Below are 20,005 nucleotides of genomic sequence, written 5' to 3' on the forward strand. Positions count from 1 at the left end.
CAGTGATTTTGGAGCCCCCTAAAATGCAGTCTGTCACTGTTTCCATTGTTTCCCCATCTATTTGCCATGAAGTGATGGGACCAGATGCCATGATCTTCGTTTTTTGAATGCTGAGTTTTAAGCCAACTTTTTCACTCTCCTCTTTCACTTTCATCAAGAGGCTCTTTAGTTCTTTGCTTTCTTCCCTAAGGGTGGTGTCATCTGCATATCTGAGGTATTAATATTTCTCCAGCTCTCTTGATTACAGCTTGTGCTTCATCTAGCCTGGCATTTCGCATGATGTCCTCTGCAAATAAGTTAAATAATAAGGGTGAAAATATACAGCCATGACACACTCCTTTCCCAATTTGGAACCAGTCTGTTGTTCCACGTCCAGTTCTAACTGTTGCTTCCTGACCTGCATACAGATTTCACAGGAAGCAGGTCTGGTCATCTGGTATTCCCATCTCTTTAAGAATTTTCCACAGTTTGTTGTGATCCACACAGTTAAAGGCTTTGGCATGGTCAATAAAGCAGAAGTAGATGTTTTTCTGGAACTCTCTTGCTTTTTCCATGATCCAATGGATGTTGGCAATTTGATCTCTGGTTCCTCTGCCTTTTCTAAATCCAGGTTGAACATCTGGAAGTTCACAGTTCACTTACTGTTGAAGCCTGGCTTGGAGAATTTTGAGCATTACTTTGCTAGTGTGTGAGATGAATGCAATTGTGTGGTAGTTTGAACATTCTTTGGCATTGTCTTCCTTTGGGATTGGAATGAAAACTGACCTTTTCCAGTCCTGTGGCCACTGCTGAGTTTTCCAAATTTGCTGGCATATTGAGTGCAGCACTTTCACAGCATCATCTTTTAGGATTTGAAATAGCTCATCTGGAATTCCATCACCTTACTAGCTTTGTTCGTAGTCATTCATAGTTGCAAATGACTCTAACTGATTTAAATAAATGCTCTTCATTCTGTAATAATTTAGACTCTTGTAAACTTATGGAACTCTCTTTATTTCCGATAGTGTGCCTATAGACTCCTGGGGTTTTCTTTCCTATTAACATAACATTATTAGTGGATAAAATGGTAAATTCTAATCTCCCTTTCTAATTCTATGCCTCATTCTTTTACTTTTCTTTTTGGATTGTCCCAAACCTCAAGAACTATATAAAACAGTAATTTTTATTATGGGTATCTAGCTCTTATCCCTAATCACAGAGAGACTGTTCTAAAGTTTCTCATAATAAGTATGATGTTTTTCTAAGGTTTTGTTTTTAATATATAACTCTGTCAATAAAGTTTCCTACTATATCATCAGAATCTCATCAGCAAACAGATGGAACAGAAATTAGCATAGCTTGAGAAGGGCTTAGCAAAAAGGACAACCATATAAGTAAGATGTAGGGAAATCAAAAAGAAAACAGTATACTCTTTTATCAATAGAAGGAACAGGGTTGTTATGACCACTAGTTAAGAAGAATGATAAGTTATTGGAACCTAAGAAGGGCAGACTTGTATGGAGAAGACAGCCTAATAGGACTTGTGACTTCAAGTCAAGAATTGCAGCCAGTCCAAGGTGTACTTGGAGAATAAATATCTGTCCTACTACACAAGCTTCCCTTGTGGCTCAGCTGGTAAAGAATCCTCCTGCAATGCAGAAGACCTGGGTTTGATCCCTGGGTTGGGAAGATCCCCTGGAGAAGGGAAAGGCTACCCAATCCAGTATTCTGGCCTGGAGAATTCCATGGACTATACAGTCCATGGGGTTGCAGAGAGTCGGATACAACTGAGTGACTTTCACTTCACTTCCACAATAGGATAGATTCTTCTCTTCTGCTGGGGCTTCCCATTAGGCAAATTCAATCAGAAGCCAGAGGGCAAGGAAGTCCATTGAAGTAGTCCACATAAGGTAAATTCACAGAAGAGAGAGTGAACTATAGTCCCATTCCCTACCATCACCTTCGTCATGTTCCTGAGGCCTAGAGTTTTAATTCTGGGTTGTGAGGGATCCTTACAGTTCCTTTGTACTAGTATTTAAATGGTAATTTGGCTGGATATACATTTCAAAATCTAACTTTTTCCCCCCAAAGATTTGCAAGTAAGATTTCTTTCAAAATTTTTATCTACTTTCTTGATGCTTTGAAGTTTTCAGATATCTTCCAGCTCAGTAATACATCCAATACATTCTTCAGCTATATCTGTTCTAAAATTTAACAAATTCATTAAGATTTTTGTTTCAACTATAACATTTTTTTCAAATCCAATATTTCCCACCAGTTCTTCTTTGAATTGTTTTCCTTGATTAATGTTGTCGGTATTTTACCTTCATATTTTTGGAAGGTATTTCTTATGCTTATTTTAAATTTATTTTCTATGGTCTGTTAATTTTCTTTGCCTGGTATAACTTGTTTGGTGGTGTCTTTCTTTTACAGCACTGTGTTCCTCATATGTCTGATCACTTTTCCTTGCGAGCTTACACATTCCTGCGAGTTTCAGTTCTCATGGAGCATAATATGAAGCATGTGTGTGGGAGCTAGAGGGAGGGAAGAGGTGGAGGTGGCTAAAGCCTAGGAATCCAGGAGTAATTTATGCCCTTCCTAGGGAGCTTAGGGAGTTGGCAGTGCATCCCTCCTTAGGAGGAAGAGCCTCTGGCATTATAATCTGGGGTAAATCATCCCCTGTTTGCCACCTACCTTGCCAAAGAAAATCTACCGAGGGTCTGCCTGACATTGCTCTTTTTTTTAAGAGATTTTCTTCCTCAGCTGGAGTCATTTATCTATACCTGCTATTGACTCCTCCTCCCCACCTCAGCCAGATTCCAGCACTATATTGATATTTCCCCCAGTGCTTCTGGGCATCCAATGCTGTTTATCTGCCTCAAAATGACAACCAAGCAAGATAGGAAAGAGAAACACACAGACTCATAAAGCTCTGGCCTGGCCCATCTCCGTGTGGCATCTGACCCTCTTCTCCCCTGAGCTGCTGTAAACGTACATGCACATGTACACTGAGATGCAGCCACCCCTTCTTCTCCCCTCAAGAGCTTCTCAGGTTGATGTTAGTTTCTCAGGCCCATCAAGACACTGCCTGTTTCTTGGAGTTATTTCAAGGGTTAGAGTCAGAAACACATGTTCGTAAGTCATCTTGTCAGCTCTGCTATATTCTTTACATCCATTGCCTCTAGTGTTATTGTGAGGATTAATTAAATGAGTTGATTCACATGAGGCATTTAGGAGAGTGTCTGGAATACAGCACATGTTTTACAACTGTTAGCAGTAATTATTATTTGTCATCATCATCATTAATATGCAGAATAAGTCTATGAAAATGAGTATATTATCTCATTATTATTATCTCATATTATATTATCTCATTATCTCTAATTATTCAGAATAATTAGATTAATAGATTAGATTAGATTAGATTCAGAGAAGAAAAGTAAACCTGGCAAGAGGTTGAGCCAGGCTTCAGTCACATTTAAGTCTATTTGATCTGCAAAGAGTGTGTTTTTTCTATTCTTTTTATCGGTGGCCCTTTTCTACTCCCACTTCACAATCTGATTGGCTCAGGAAAATCTGTAAGATATTGAAGGCTTTTTAACTCACTTCAAGAGGTGGATGACCACAACTTTCTCTATGCTTCAATTTGATCTCTTGTCTCTAAGATAAAGGTAACTTTGATGTTCTTTTCTAGTATAAAAAACTGAATTGGAGGATAAGCGATCAAGCACAACTCTTGTTTCTCCAGGTCACAGCAACTTGAATGGGGACAATCTGGAGACGTGGATGTCAGCAGCAATGGGGCCAAAATTATCCTTCATCCCTGCCACTCCATGCAACAGTATCATTGGATGTCGAGACTATTCTCATTTTTTCCCTGTCTTTTGTGTATCAATTGGAGTCTGGACAGAAAAACAGAAGCCACCTCAAGTATGCAAAGTGGGGAAAGGATTAATACAGGAATTAAAGATTGGGCAAACAAAAGTCAGCAAGAACAACTTTAGGAAACTTTGAAGTTCAGACTCATGCTACAACCAGTAGTTTCAGCTTCCAACAACACTGATATTGGTGATTCTTAGGTGAACAGCAGAAAGCTGTAGGAAAAACCCAGACCACTTCTGCTGTCCCCAAACACTTTTCAGTAACTACTGTGACAACCAGTGGCTTCTCCTCTATTACTTTCCAAATCTCACGGAATTCCTTCTCATTGGTGGAATCCAACTGGACTCTCACTTGCAATGGAGTGGAAGAATTGTCATTTCTCAGCTTTGTGCTCCTGGGAATGGGGAAGAGGATAGAGACAGGGGTAGTACTGAGTATTAACAAATTACACGCGGTACACTGTGTCTGTTTTGTTCAACATCACTGAGTAAAAACTCAACATATGTTGACTGAATTAATAATTCCAAGAGGGTCCCAGGTCATGAACAGGACTATTTAGTGGGAATTAAGATTCTATTGCAGCCTCATTCAGTGATGTTACGTGCTCCATAGCCTGATAATACCCTACACGTGCTATCAGTCTGTCATTGACTTATTATGGAATCATGACAACATTGTATTTCTTCATCTTCCACTGAGGTGGGTCATGTCACTTCTTCAGTTGTCACTGATGAAAGTGTAAATCTGATCATGTAAGTCTGCTTCTTAAAAGTAACACTTCAGTGGCTGCCCATTGCCTTTAGAATAAAATCTGAACACTTTATCATGACTTCCAAGACCCTGCATTATCTGGGCTCTTCCCAGCTCTCCAGCTTAACCGTTTCTACTCCCTTCCTCTCTCACCACACACAGGCCACATTGGCCTTTCAGTTCATCAAATGGGGCAAATTCTTCCTTGCCTCAGGATCTATGCCTAAGATGGTGCCTAGAAAGCTCTTTGCCCCAGCTCTGCCCCACTTTTATTTGACCAGGTGCTAGAACCCTTCAATGCTAAACTACATATCACTTTCTCAAAGAGGTCTTCACTTGTCACTTCATCTAAAGGAGATAATTCCAGTTAGTGTTCTCTCTCCGGGATTTTTTTCCCCTTCTTCTGGTACTTATCACTATTCGATAGGAGGTATAAAATCACATTGCATTCAATTGTACACCCAGCCCAGCACAGTGCCTGGCAACTAATATGCACTCAATAAATAAATGCTGAAATTCTTTACAGGCTCCTCATAAAGTGATTTTACAGAATGCTCAAATTATGTTTCACTTTCTAAATTTCCCATCAGCTTTTGGCTTTTAAACCTGAGACAAGCCAAAAGACATTTGAGAGGAACAGACTTACTACCAAAGGCACCTGTTACCATTAATAATCCAACTGGATCCCAAGCACTCATTGGTCTTTCCTGCCTCCAGATGACCTCCTTTCCACCCAAAGTATGTCCCAAGAAGCCAGGGAGAGACTCCATCATCTCTCTTGTTCAAAGGTTTTAATACCATTTCATTGTATTACTATTTCTCTCAGGAGGTTCATCTTGTTCTCCTGCAGTTAGAACCCTGGTGGCTGACCTTGACATGGTAAGTTAGGTATGCCTCTGCTCACTGACCATATTTTCCTCTCAGTCTCTGTATGCAAACACAGAAATACATAGTATACAACTGGGAACAGTGTTGGAGGTCATACATTGGTTCCCTAAATCTTATCAGTGACCAATTGCTTTAATTTCTCAAAGACAAATGAATAAATATTCCAAGCCAAGAATAGTGCCTGGTATTAGAGGCACTCAATAAATGTATGCTGATTATATGAATATAGATGAAGAAACTGACACTTAAATAGATTAAGGGACTTGCCTGAAGTCACACAGCCTGTTGGTATTGAGCGAAAATTCTAATCCAAAAAGGACACAATGTAAGAGGGATTGTGAAACAAGACTGCTCTATGAGCAGTGCTCCCAAGTATATAGGGCTGAGAACCCACTGCCTATAGGCCAGTAGGAGACAGGATAGGACAATATCTATTAAGACTGAAAATGTCTGAAGAAATAATAAAGATCAGAGCAGAAATAAATGAAATAGAGACCAAAAAAACAATAGAAAGATTAATTAAACTAAGAGTTGGTTCTTTGAAAAGGTAAACAAAAATTCACAAACCTTTATCCAGACATCAAGAAGAGGGCCCAAATCAATAAAACCAGGGGGGGGAAAGGAGAAGTTACAGCCAATACCACAGAAATGCAAAGGATCATAAGAGATTACCAGAAACAATTGAACACCAAAAAAATGGACACTTTCCCAAGATAGAACCAGAAAGAAATAGAAAATATGAACAGATCAACTACCAGTAATAAAACTGAATTAGGAATTAAAAAAAAACTGGATGACTTCACAGGTTAAATTTACCAAATGTTTAGAGAAGAGTTAATGCCTATTCTTCTCAAACTATTCCAAGAACTTGGAGAGGAAGGAAAGCTTCTTAACTCATTCTATGAGGGGCCAGAATCATCCTAATACCAAAACTAGACAAAGATATCACATAAAAAAGAAAATTACAGGCCAATATCACTGATAAACATGATGCCAAAATCCTCAACAAAATACTAACAAACCAAATTCAACAATACATTAAAAGGATCTTACACCATGATCAAGTGGGTTTAATATCAGGGATGCAAGGATGGTTCAGTATCCACAAACCAATCAGTGTGATATACCACATTAACATATTAAAGAATAAAAATCATATGATCATCTCAATAAATGCATAAAAGGTTTTTTATTAGATTTAACATCTATTTATGATAAAAAAAAATCTCTCACAAAGTAGCTACAGAGAGAATATACCTGAATATAATAAAGGCCATGTATGACCAGCCCACAGCCAAAATTATACTCAACAGTGAAAAGCTGAGAATATTTCATTTAAGATCAGGAACAAGACAAGGATGCCCACACTCACCATTTGTATTCAACATACTGTTGGAAGTCCTAGCCACAGCACTCAGACAATAAAAAGAAATGAAAGGAACCCAAATGGGAGAGGAAGAAGTAAAACTGTTACTGTTTGCAGATGGCATGATACTATACACAGAAAATCCTAAAGATACCACACACAAAAAAAATACTAGAACTCATCAATGAATTCAGTAAAGTTGCAGAGTATAAAATTAATATACAGATGTCTGCCACACTTCTATTTCCTAACAAGAAACTATCAAAAAAGAAATTAAGAAAACAATCCCATTTACAACCACTGCAAAAGAATAAAAATAAGTCTAACTAAGGCAGTAAAAGAATGGTACTCCGAAAACTGTAAGACACTGTTGAAAGAGATTGAAGGCAGCACAAACAGATGAAAAGATAGCCCATGCTCATAAATTGGAAGAATTAATATGATTAAAAAGAGCATACTACCCAATGTAATCTACAGACTCAATGCAATCCCCAGCAAAATATCAATGGCATTTTTCACTAGAAGAAATAATTCTAAAATTTGTATGGAAACACAAAAGATCCCAAATAGTCAAAACAATCTTAAGAAAGAAAAGTAGAACTAGAAGTATTATGCTCCCTGATTTCAAACTATACTTCAAAGTTAGAGTAATCAAAACGGTATGGTCCTGCACAAAAACAGACACATAATTCAGTGGGAAAAAAGATATCCTAGAAGTGAATCCTGGTGGCTCAGATGGTAAAAGTGTCTGCTTACAATGCAGGAGACCCAGGTTTGATCCCTGTGTTGGGAAGATCCCCTGGAGAAGGAAATGGCACCCCACTCCAGTACTCTTGCCTGGAAAATCCCATGGACAGATGAGCCTGGTAGGCTACAGTCCATGTGGTCGCAAAGAGTTGGACACGACTGAGTGACTTCACTAGACGTGAACCCACATTTTTATAGGTAATTAAAGAAGGCAAGAATACATGATGGAGAAAAGACAGCTTCTTCAATAAATGGTGTTGGGAAAACTATACAGTTACATGCAAAAGAATCAAACTGGATTACTCTGTTAAAGTACAAAACTCAAACTAGATTCCTCTCTCAAAGCACAAAAATAAATTTGAAATGGATTAAAGACTTAAGACTTGAAACCACAAAACTTCTAGAAAAAACCATAAGCTCTTTGGCATCAGTCATTGTAGAATTTTTTTTTTCTTTGTATATGTCCCCTCAGACAATGGAAACAAAACCAAAAATAAACAAACGGGGCTATATCAAACTAAAAAGCTTTTGCATAATGGAGAAAACTATCAACAAAATGAAAAGTCAACCTACTAAATGGGAGTGAGTGGAAGGAGATATTTGCAAAAAAATATATCCAATAAGGGGTTAATATCATACACAAACACACACATACACACACATATATATATATAACTTACACAATTCAACATCAAAAATACAAACAATCCAACCAATTGAAAATGGGCAGAGGATCTGAACAGACATTTTTCCAAACAGGCACATGAAAAGATGCTTAATATCACTAATCATCAGGGAAATGCAAGTCAAAACCTCAATGAGAAATTATCTCATACTTGTCTGAATGGCTATTATCAAAAAGACAACAAACAACAAGTGCTTGGAAGGACGTGAAGAAAAGAGAACTCCCATCCATGCACTGTGGGCAGAACTGTAATCTGGTGCAGCTCCTATGAAACTCAGTATGGAGATTCCTTTAAAAATTAAAAACAGAACTACCATATGATCCAGCAATTCCACTCCTGGGTATTTATTTGAAGAAAAGGAAACAACTAATTCAAAAAGACATATGAACCCCTATGTTCACTGCAACCTTTTTTTACAACTGCCAGGATATGGAAGTAACTTAAGTGCCCAGAAACAGATGAATGGATAAAGAAGATATATATAAGGGAAAATTACTCAGCCATAAAAAAGAATGAAATCTTGCCATCTGTGACAACATGGATAAACCTAGAGGGTATTAAATAAAATAAGACACGCAGAGATAGACAAATGCTATCTGACTTCTCTTATTATATGGAATCTAAAAAACAAAGCAGGAGACACAGAAATAAAGAATAGATTTTTGGACATAGTGGGGGAAGGAGAAGGTGATATAATTTGAGAGAACAGCATTGAAACATATTGCCTGGAAAATCCCATGGACAAAGGAGACTAGGGGGCTACAGTCTATAGGCTCACAAGAGTCGGACATGACTTAGTGACTAAACCACCACCACCATATACATTACCATATGTAAAACAGATAGCCAGTGGGAGTTTGATGTATGATGAAGGAAACCCAAAGCTGGCGCTCTGTGACAATCTTGAGGGATGGCGTAGGGAGGGAGGTGGAAGTGGGGATCAAGAGGGAGGGGACACATATATCTATGGTCGACTCATGTTGATGTATGGCAAAAAGCATCACAGTATTGTAATTATCCCCCAGTTAAATAAATAAATAATTTTTTTTAAAAAAAGCAAATGAATAAACAGAAACGGATTCCTATATACAGAGCAAAAACAGGTGGTTGCCAGAGAAGAGGGTTGGGGCAGGTGAGGAACTGGTAAGGGAGATTAAGTACAAAATTCTAGCTGTAAAATGAGTCACAGATACGAAGTGTACAGTGAGGAGACTATAGTCAAGAACCGCGCAGTATCATTGTATGCAGACATATTGTACCTAGGCTTATCATGGTGACCATTTTAGTATATATAGAAATATCAAATAATAGAAACTAACATGGCATTGTAGCTCAATTATACTTTAAAAGCAAACAAACTCACAGAAAAAGAGATCAGATTTGTGGTTACCAGAGGCAGCGTTTTGGGGGGAGGAGAAACTGGATGAAGGCAGTTAAAAGGGACAAACTTCCAGTTGTAAGATAAGTATAAGTATGAGGGATATAATATACAACATAATAAATATAATTACTGCTGTATGTTATCTATTGACTCCTGGGTCAGGAAGATCCTCCGGAGAAGGGAACGGCTTCCCACTTTATTATTCTTGCCTGGAGAATTCCATGGACAGAGGAGCCCGGCAGGCTGCAGTCCATGGGGTGGCAAAGAGTCAGACACAACTGAGCAACTTTCACTTTCACTGTGTTATATATGAAAGTTGTTAAGAGAGGAAATCCCAACAGGTCTCATCATAAGGAAAAAAATTTTTTCTACTTCTTAAATTTTGCATCTATAAAAGATGATGGATGTTCATTAAACTTGTGATAATTATTTCATGATGTATATATAATGTATACAATTATTTCATGATGTCTTCATAATGATGTCGAATCATTATGTTGTATACCATAAACATATACAGTGCTATATGCCAGTTATAGCTCAATAATTAACTGGAAGTGCAAAAAGACTGGAGAGACCTTGGTCTTGTGGGCTCTTTTAAGAACCTTTATTGATGTTTGAAATGCTTCTCACATTTGTCATGGTGCCATGGTGGGTTTGTGGGAAGGTCACATGTACTAAGAACTGACTTAAATGTCAAAGTCGTCGTTTTTGTCACCCACTGTTTCCTTTGAGTGTCTAGCAGATGTTAGTCAGGACTATGCAGCTGGAAGAGCCTTCTAACCTCAGGGTCTCAGGAGAAGAAAATTTGAGCATACTGCCTCTGAGTCTGGATATGTTTCACTGTCTATTACCGATGGTGGGACAGCCACAGCCCAGTAAGTGAAAAGCCCTAGGCCTTGTACCAGTTTGCAATTTGATAAATGAGGTGCTCTCCACTGAGCTTTCTTTGCAAACTAGCGATGTCTGACCAGTCTGAAACCTTACAGTAAAGTCCTAGAGCGTCAATGCTGAAATAGGGAAGAGCTGACTGACTCACGTCCCTAACTTCATAGATTTGGACCTGAGCTCAAAAGAGGTAAGAGGATTCTCCCCAAACCACAACCAGTATGGAGGAAGAACTGGGAAGAAATCACACCCTATCTCTGGTGCTTCCCCACCACACCTTCTGGAAATGAAACACAGGAAGCATTTGTTTCTGTTAAATTCCATCCATACATGTCTTGAGCACCTAACAGGAGCCAAGCAGCATGGAAGGGTGCAAAGACAAAGCCATGGTCAAACACAACTCCTTCAGGAGCTCCTAATTTGGTGAGTCCTGTCCCTGTGGTCATTTTCATGCTAAGTTGCTTCAGTTATGTCTGACTCCATGGCCTGTAGTCCGCCAGGTTCCTTTGTGCATGGGATTCTCTAGCCAAAAATACTGAAGTGGGTCGCCATTTCCTCCTGCAGGGGATCTTCCCAACCCAGGGATCAAACCCAGGTTTCCAGCATTGCAGGCAGATTCTTTACCATCTGAGCCCCCATGGAAGCAGAACTCTATACATTACCTTATTTTACCCTCAAGCAGCCCTCCATGATAAGAATTATCCTATCTCCATTTTACAAATGATTTGAGAAGCTAAATAACCTATGAAGAGGCTGAGCTTAGACATGAATTCAGGTCTTCCTACCAGACCACACGGTGACTCTAGGTTTTTCTTCTCATCACTGCCCCCTCATCCCTGCAAATTCTCACATGCCTTTGACAAATAAGTTCTCCCCAAATACATACCATCAAAATCCCTATTTATCATTCTAGGGAACCTGAATTCCATGTGGAAGTTTCTTGTTCTCACTTTTAAACTCCTAGTCCCCACTTCTCCATGCCTCCTGTTTTATAAGGTCTACCTGTGTCTGAAGCCACACTCGCAACTGCTTAGCTCGCCTTACCTCCCTGAATGCACTGTACTCCACGACTGAGACCTGGACTGAATGCTCAGACTCCACCCCCTACTCTCTCCACCACAAGACAGACAGCCCGGTATTTCTGTCACCTCTATTAACAGAAGAGGTAACCGGAACCCAGCAAAGCTGTCCTCTCACAACAGGAAGTGCTGGACCCCCACACCTCTACTCCTCAGGGTTCCTGCTCCCTGACCTCCTTGCACCACCGTGTGTGTGGTTTCTACATCATGTTACACGTGATTTTTTTTTCCGTCTCCACAGGGAATCTATTGGTCCAATTCCTTCCTTCACTCCTTCCAGTTAAATACCTCACTCTATTTGATCTTAGTCAAGCTGCCTGATGCAGCCCCATATCCCCAGGTCCTGCCTGGTAAACTCTTCTTCCCAAAGTCAGCTCAGACATCAGCTCCTCTGTGAGGCCTTCCCAGGCACAGTGAATTCCTCCTCCTTCAAGGTTCTTGCAGCTTGTTTATTATAGCACTCAACACACCATGTTATTGGAAATCTAGTTTATTTCCTAAACATAAGCATCTTAACTCTTGGGACACTTTCAAGTCAACTTTGCAATCTGTAATCTCTAGCCCAGAGGCTGGCACACAGGCAATGTCCAATAAATATCCCCTGAGTATTGCTTGTCTAGATAGACCTGTGGAGAACTAGTACCAAAGAAGAGAAGGTTCCACTTCCTCAGAGGCAGAGGGAACAACTTTCATCAGTGGGGCCCCACTGTGCTTACAGTCACAGCGCTGCAAGCACGGCTCGAGCCACCCTGGGCTGGGGTCAGTCCCCAGTTCTGGGAGATTCCTAAGCTTGGGATAACGATGTGCTGGTGGAGAGCTGGGGCTTAGGCTGCACTAGATGTTCTGAGGTCCCCTCTACTCCAAAGACTATAGTTCTATGATGAGGGAGAAGTTGGTTAAAAGATCAAAAGACAGATAGGAAAAGATGTGGACAGAGGAAGGTGGAGGTGAAAGAGCCACGAGCCAGAAGATAAAGATTTAGTGAGGAAAGGAGGCTAAAAACTGGGGAAAGGAGACTGGAGGGACTGGCAAGAAGAAGGACAAAGAGAGGGAGACAGGTGCATGGACACTGGGCATGATCAGATTCCCAAGATCCCGTGCCATAAGCACAAAGTCATCCAGAAAATTAAAACTGAAATGCTAAAAGCTGCTGCTCTTGAAAATCAGTCCAAAATGGACTTAATGCATCTCCCACCCAAACAGGAAACTAAATCCTCAGAAAATCAGCTGCAGCTGACAAAAACCAAGACCCAGAAGAACACAGTTACAGCACTTACTGCCTGGCGCCACCTGGTCCTTCCCATGTGCCGTGGGCTGGCCAGCCCCGAGTCATCACGCCGGAGCATCAGTCCTTAAGCAACAAGGAGCCAAGGGAGGGCAGACCACTTCCCAGCTCTGGTGCCCCAATGGCGTGATAATCCGTCTATACCCTCTTCACCCAAAACTTACTGCACATTATATGGTGACACTGCAGGCTGAGCTCTGGGACCAGACCAACTTCTGAACAGGAAATAACATGAGACCTGCTCTCCTGTCACCTTGGGGCTACAGGCCGTGCTCTAACTTCATACCCTTATTCTTATCAACCAGCAACCATCTGGTGCCCCCAGCAATGCTTATCTAGTGTCACACCGGGGCTTAAATCTGTACCTATAACTAAACTACATTATGATGAATAAGTTATTTAATGTTTGTACCTTAGATGTCTTATCTGTGAAATGGGGGTAATGATGATAATATACTTTATATGGTGATTTGATGATTAAATGAAAAAATACATAGTGAGCATCCAATAAAACATCTATTCTCTTAACTTTTGCTAAAAATCAAATAGAACATATGTCTGTAACTTTTAGAAGAGAGTATATCTGGTATGCCACTATAAAAATATTTAGCTCTTGTGTCTTTTATGAGACAATGGGTAACTGAGAAAGTCCTTATTCAAAAAAATAAAATAATAAACTGTAGCCAAAAAAATAGGATCCTGAGTGTCACAGAGTATCCAGATACTGAATCAGATCCTTTATGTAGATTATCATATCAGTTCCTCAAAATAACCCAGTTAGGTTAAATATCCCCATTGGCAATAAGGAGACCAAAGCTCAGAAAGATTAAGTCATTTTTCAAAAGAGTCACAGGGCCTGGGTTCAAACCCAGGCTGTCCAGCTCCAGTGTCCATAATACACTGCATCCAGGAATGGGGTTTTGTTCCCCCATCCCTGAAGCCCTGCCCTCATGCCCATTCCTCTCACACTCGGGCCTGCTTTGCTCGCTGTTGTCTTCCCTAGGCCTGTTGCCCTGCCAGATTCTCCTTCCAGGGCCATGCCCTGGCACCTTGCTCCAGTCCCCTGGTAAATGCCCCATCGGTCTACCAAGGCACCTACCTGGAATCTCCTGTTCCATGCTTCACCACTGCAGAGGCCAGCCTGCCTGTCTTTTTATTGCCAGCTCCAGAAACTTGCCCCCATCACCATACAGAGGTTAACCTCGGCATCTTGCTGTCCACAGCAGGTCTGTCCTGCCCCTCATGGAACTGGTTTTCACGGACACTGAGATACCTAAATGCATCCCCAGGACAGTGACTGACCCGCTGGCTGAATCAACTTCCTCTCTGCAGATACCTAACTTGTGAGAACCACAATTCTACAATGCACTTCATCTTCATATATCACTCACATATCAAGATAATTGGACCGTACAGAAAGGGAGACTTCAGCCCTGGGTCTGGCACTCCTCGGGCTCCAACCCTCTGAGGGTAGGGATTCTGGGGGGAGAGCAAAGGTGCTGGGGTTTCCTTTATCTTGCAGCTCTGCACCATCCTTGTTCCTGCACAGCAAGGCCTGCTCTCACGTCTGCACCCTAACCTGTGTGTGAACCTACATTCTGACAGCTGACACAGAATGCAGGTTCACATACAAGTTAGGATGTGTGTGTGTGTGCACATGTGAGTGTGTTTAACAGCCTGCAACGGCCCTGCTCACTCTCCCTGGGCTCAGGTTAACCCATACCACCACAAAGGACAGAGGGAGGGCCAAGAGAGGGCTGGGCAGAGAATAAAGACACAGACAAGAACCCAGTGACGATGGCCACTAAAGCAGTTTCATTTCCACAACACTCCTTAGGTCAATTGTTTCAACTCCAACTCCACAGAGTTGAAGAGTAGGGGGACTGCGGTGGGAGGGACACTGAGGAAGTGGTCAGAGGGTGGCAGGAAGCGCTTCCTTTCACAGGTCTCAGGGGCAGAAGCTAAGTATTATGACCTCTCGGTTCAAACATCTCTTCTCCTGTCCCATAGCCCCTTTCTCCAGTTTATAGACACGTATTTTCTGTTTTCTCCACTTTTTTTCATATCTTCCTGTACCTATGTGCTGTCTTCCCTCTTGAAGAGAGATCCCTGTGCTCACAGCCATGGAGCTGGAACTGAAATTCATCTTAGCATCCAGCCATCAGTTCATTCTTTCTTTCTTTCACTCTCTATCTAGCATGGACCTGCCTTGGGTTTCAACAGTGTGATCATCCAGTATAACTTCTTAGTTGTCCAGTTGGAAATCTGAGATAAAAGAGCTTTCCAAACTGAAATGAGCATCGTGGCTGGCAGTATTTCATTTCTATTAATGAAATATCTCAGAATGATTAAACATGAAATAGACACAATTTCTTGTTTCCTGTGCACAAATGTCTCTCTCCCTTCCTGTCTCATATCCTCCATGTTTAGGCACACAGCGGGCATCTACTCATTTTTGTGGGCAGTTTCATGTCACAAGGTCAGTGGACAATTGATAGTTGGTTGACTGTGTCCCAGAAACTAAGTCTAGCCCACATTGGATCTGAAGATATCCGTGACTTAGTGACATCTCTTGTCCTGAAAGAAGTGTTGAGCATTATTGTCACTCACATTCCTCTTCTTCAATCTAGCAGAAAGGAGTTTTTAAAATTTAATCTTGCAGTGCTTAAGTTTTGCCATATACAAATATGGAGGAGGTGTAACCCAGAGTATTGTAGACTTGAATGTCAGCCCAAAATCAAATACTTCAGAAATAAAGTGCAGTACACTAGAGATAAAACATCCAAAACCTAACATTAGACATAAGAGAACTGAAGCCCAGAAAAGAAGTGAATTACTCCATAATTAAGAGCATTATGGATTTTGAGTGTCTACCAAAAATCAAATACTTCAGAAAGAAAATGGAGTACCCCAGAGAGAAAATGTCCAAAACCTAATATTTATAGATGAGAAAACGGAAGACCAGGAAAGAAGTGAATTACTCAGTCTCACCCAGGTTGTGAGTGGCAGAGTCAGGGCCAAAACCTCCAGTCTCCCAGCATTCATCAAGGCCAGGTACATCCGACCGCATGCTCCAAACACCCTGATCACCCTGGATATGGGGCTCCATCCACATGACATATTGGTTCCATTCAGATAAATCTATGATGATCTTTTGTTCCCAGATGGTTTCAGAAACTTTGTTTGTCCTCACTGAGGAGCACAGATTGTGCTTCTTGATTATTTCACTGGATAGGAAAAAAAAAAATGAAATGGTATTTTCCCTCTTGATGAACACCCTCTACAAGAAAATATCCAACTTTCTTAAAAAAAAAAAAAAAAATGCCAGCTCTTAAATGAAACCAGGATGGTATTGAGGAATGGGAGACACAATTTTAGGAGCCCAGCCCTTAAAGCTTAGATGGAAAGACATGTTTCTAGAGAACACTCTTGCATGTAGGAAGGATGCAGAAATCTTTACAGAGTACCTGCACTTTTTCACTGTAATGTAATTCACTCTGTAATCATCACCCCATTTTTGGTAACAACAGTCCAATTTTCTTTGAGAAATTTTCCACCCTCTCTGTCTCTGTGGTTCATTTGTAGCTGATTCCACCCAGATGCCATCGTGCTCCAGGGATGGACTCAGGACTCAGACTTGGTCAGTAAACCATGAGTTTTAGTGGCCTTAGTGACTGGGTCAGAGCTGGCCAAGTGCCCCAAGCTAGGCCATTACTGAGCAGCTCTGGAACCTTACTGGAGCTATTAGGAAAGAAGTACTCTTGCTCTTCAGCGGTTATTTGTAACACAGAGAGGAGGCCTAGACCTGCTTGTCTAGTCATCTATGTGGTAGTGTCTAAGAAAGCAAAGCTGAGAGGGGGGCAAAGGTAAGTACCTGAGGATATTACCAGAGTATCTGATTCTAGGGGCCCTTACTCTTGGATATCTACCCCTAAATTTTATAAACTGCAAGGGCCATAACATTTTATTTTTAAGTCTAAACCTATTTGAATTGGGTTTCTGTCACTTAAAACCAAAAGAGACCTAATAAACCCATAACAAGAAGGATGGATGAATGGACAGAGTTGGGAGCAGAGGAAATATTTCATTGAGGAGGTTAACTCTGGGATGGGACTTGAAGAATTATCTCCACTGATTTAATTTGATGTCTTTAAAAAAAAGTTTGGGTCCATTCAACTGAACATTCACATGAAGGAAGAAAACAATTCAGGAGAAAGTGCAAATCTCTGTGGCTGCTCAAAGAGAGTAGGAAGTGTAATGAAAGGGCGGTGACAGTGTTTGGGGCAACTGGCCTAAGTCTTGCCAGTCCATGAGAAGAGGAAAGGTCAATACTGCCCGAAAAATTAGGGCTGCCGGGCAGCAGAGCAGAGCTCACCAGAAGAGCAGGGCTCATCCTGAGCTGACAGAGAGACCTCCACCCACCTAACCTTCCAGTGAAATTCAGTGTGAGAACATGAAACTGCTTTTGATGAGGTTTCACCTCCTCTAACTCCCACAATGCTTTCCAGGTCCCCAGAACATAATTTGTATTTTAGAGGCACCTGAAGATGTCTGAATCAGGGTTCATCATCAGCCACATTTTCTCTATCGCTCAAAACCCAAGTTTGTTTGTTTGTTTGTTTTTAATAGAAGCTATCCCCGATCTCAAGGTCCTTCCTTTTCCATGACTTCTGTCCCTCCCTGTGTTTATCCAGAACAAACAGGGTAGACATTAGTCCTTTGATAAAAGCACATTAGACCTTCATGACTGACTGCAATCCTACTTTTTGGGCAGATGGCTTGAATTCTCACTGCCCTTCCTGGTTGATTTCCTCATAATCATCAGCCCCACTTCCCTCCTCCCCAACCCCCCGCATCTGAAGTCGAGAGAAAAAACAAATTAGACTGAGGTGCCACCATAAAGCCAGGAGTCGATCAGTCATTCCATCAATATCTCTGAGCACCTGGCACCACAAACCACTGTGGGCATACAGTGGACACAAGCTACACCCTGTCCTCAGGGAATTTACACAGTAAACCACCAGTGGGGACCTTGTGTGTAGCTCTCAGATTATAAAACGGCTATAAAAGTTGGGGGCAGTCAAAAGACTTCACAGTGATGTCATGGTGTCATCGATTAGTAGTTATAATTTCATAAAATACTAACTTAAAATATATATATATAATACGCATGTATACACAAATGTGTTTGTATATACTTATATATCATGTATAGCATTCATTCTATTGAATATTCCTAATAATTAAACAATGTCAAATGGTAAAAAAAAAAAAACATGATACATTTCTGAAGCCATGTCATACTGCGTGTTCTACCAACCGCATTTATTTAAAACATTTTTAAAAGATCTCCTGGCCATCTCCTTCCCTGAATGTGGCCAGTGCTGGTGGCCAGTTACCCGCAGTGGGCCCGGGAAAGGAGCACGCCTTGGAGCCCCTTGGCTCCTCTCTTCATCACTGAGCTCCTACGTGTGACACCCTCACCACCCACCTCAGGGAGGCAGACAGAGCAAGCCAGTCCTCCAGCTCAGGCTCACCGTGGTTAGAAAAGCCGTGCTGAAGCAGAGAAGTCCTCATGTAACAGTAACTGCATTACAGTTGTGATAAATATTCTAGACACCTTAAAATTAGTGTTGCATTAAAAAGGAGGTAAGTCCTACTTGGACTGAGGGTGGAGGAACGGACAGAGCTGGGAGCAGAGGAAATACTTCATCGAGGAGGTTTACTCTGACATGGGACTTGAAGAATTATCTTCACTCATTTAACCTGATGTTTTAAAAAAAAAAAAAGTTTGGGTGCATTCAACTTAAAGCTCATAGGAAGCAAATAAACAATTGAAGAGAAGAGAAACTTCAGATTTGATCTGTGACCCGAATCTCCCTTGCTCAGTGTGATCAGAACCCCTGGACAGTCCTGCCAGCCTGTCTCTGCCCATTCCCCAGCAGCGAGGTCAGCAGCAGCTGCAACCCCGACTGTCCCATCCACCCTCCTCTTCCAAGGTAAGGCACACACAAGTAATGCCCATCGGTGAGCCTTTCCCTGCTGCCACCCTTTCAGGGCACAAGCTTCCCAGCCAGCTGCCCAGCTGCCCAAGGCCACTCCTTCCTCCTCCCCTCACCCGGGGTTCAAGCCTGGTCACTTTCTTCTGGGGCGGCTCTGACACAGCTTGAAAGTCAGGGTTTCCAGAGATGAGACACATCAGAAGCTGCTCTGCCCACAGCCCTCTGTGGTCTGGCTCCAGCTCTCAGGTGTTCCAGAGTGCAGTGGAACAAGTGTATGCTCCATTCAAGAAACAGAAAATCAGCCCTCATCTTGTTCCAGGGGTGGCAGCACACGGGCAGAGGGAGCCCCAAGCCTGCGTCTTCTAGAAAACCGAGCCAGCCTCTAGGCACCAGCACTGGGGTTCTCAGAATTTTAGACAAAGGAGGCTTTAACCACGGAAACTCAGGCGGTGGCAGCCAGATGCAACCACAGCACGCAGCAAGTCAGACGCGCTGGTCAGAGGTGGAGCTGTGCCAGGAGCAGCGCTCAGTGTTTGATGCTTGTCAGTCATAAATATGCATCCTGTTTACCTAAGTCATACCGAGTAAGTACACACGGTTAAGTCCCAGCCTGTTGGCACAGGACATATGTTCTTCATCTTATGTGTGTGGATGTGTGTATGAATATGCAAATATGAATGTGCAAAATATGATATGTGAATGTGCAAACATGATGGGTATACTAGTATCTGTTTCACAACCAGGTAAAGTCAGCTTTGCCTCCTTTGACTCACTGATAATAACAAGACAATATTTTACACTCATTAAGAAGCTGCCCCTATACCAAAGGACACAAACAATGTGTGTCCTTTAACCTGGTTTTCTAGGTAACCACATGCACCATTCTGTGTTTTGACAGCAGAAGAAAAATGCTTTTCATACTGGGAAAGAGCATGAAGAAAAGAGAGCAGGATTCTCCTCCCACCCAGCAACTCCCTTACTAAAGACCTTCACAAAGATGTCCCTTTGATTGTCAAATATTTATAAAATATTAAGGAAATACAGAAGCCCTCGAATGATTACACACTATCTG

General features: G+C 41.5%; 1 protein-coding gene across 6 annotated transcripts in view; it reads right to left on the minus strand.

The window, feature by feature from the left end:
- The window catches only part of FASLG (Fas ligand), a 45,590-nt gene that overhangs the window by 15,218 nt on the left and 10,367 nt on the right, over positions 1–20,005 (minus strand). For 2 of the 6 annotated variants that reach the window (XM_044943009.2, XM_044943008.2), the window contains exon 3: positions 15,923–16,158. The exons of 2 other annotated variants lie outside the window; for them this stretch is intronic. In XM_044943009.2, coding sequence (XP_044798944.1) covers positions 15,923–16,046 — 124 coding nt within the window. In that variant the 5' untranslated portion in view covers positions 16,047–16,158. Of the gene's footprint in view, positions 1–12,923; positions 13,422–15,922; positions 16,159–20,005 lie in introns of those variants that run through there. 2 more of the 6 variants (XM_044943011.1, XM_006063044.3) reach the window with 2 other exon arrangements.

This window comes from Bubalus bubalis, chromosome 5, assembly GCF_019923935.1.
Source record: "Bubalus bubalis isolate 160015118507 breed Murrah chromosome 5, NDDB_SH_1, whole genome shotgun sequence".
Taxonomy (NCBI): Eukaryota; Metazoa; Chordata; class Mammalia; order Artiodactyla; family Bovidae; genus Bubalus; species Bubalus bubalis.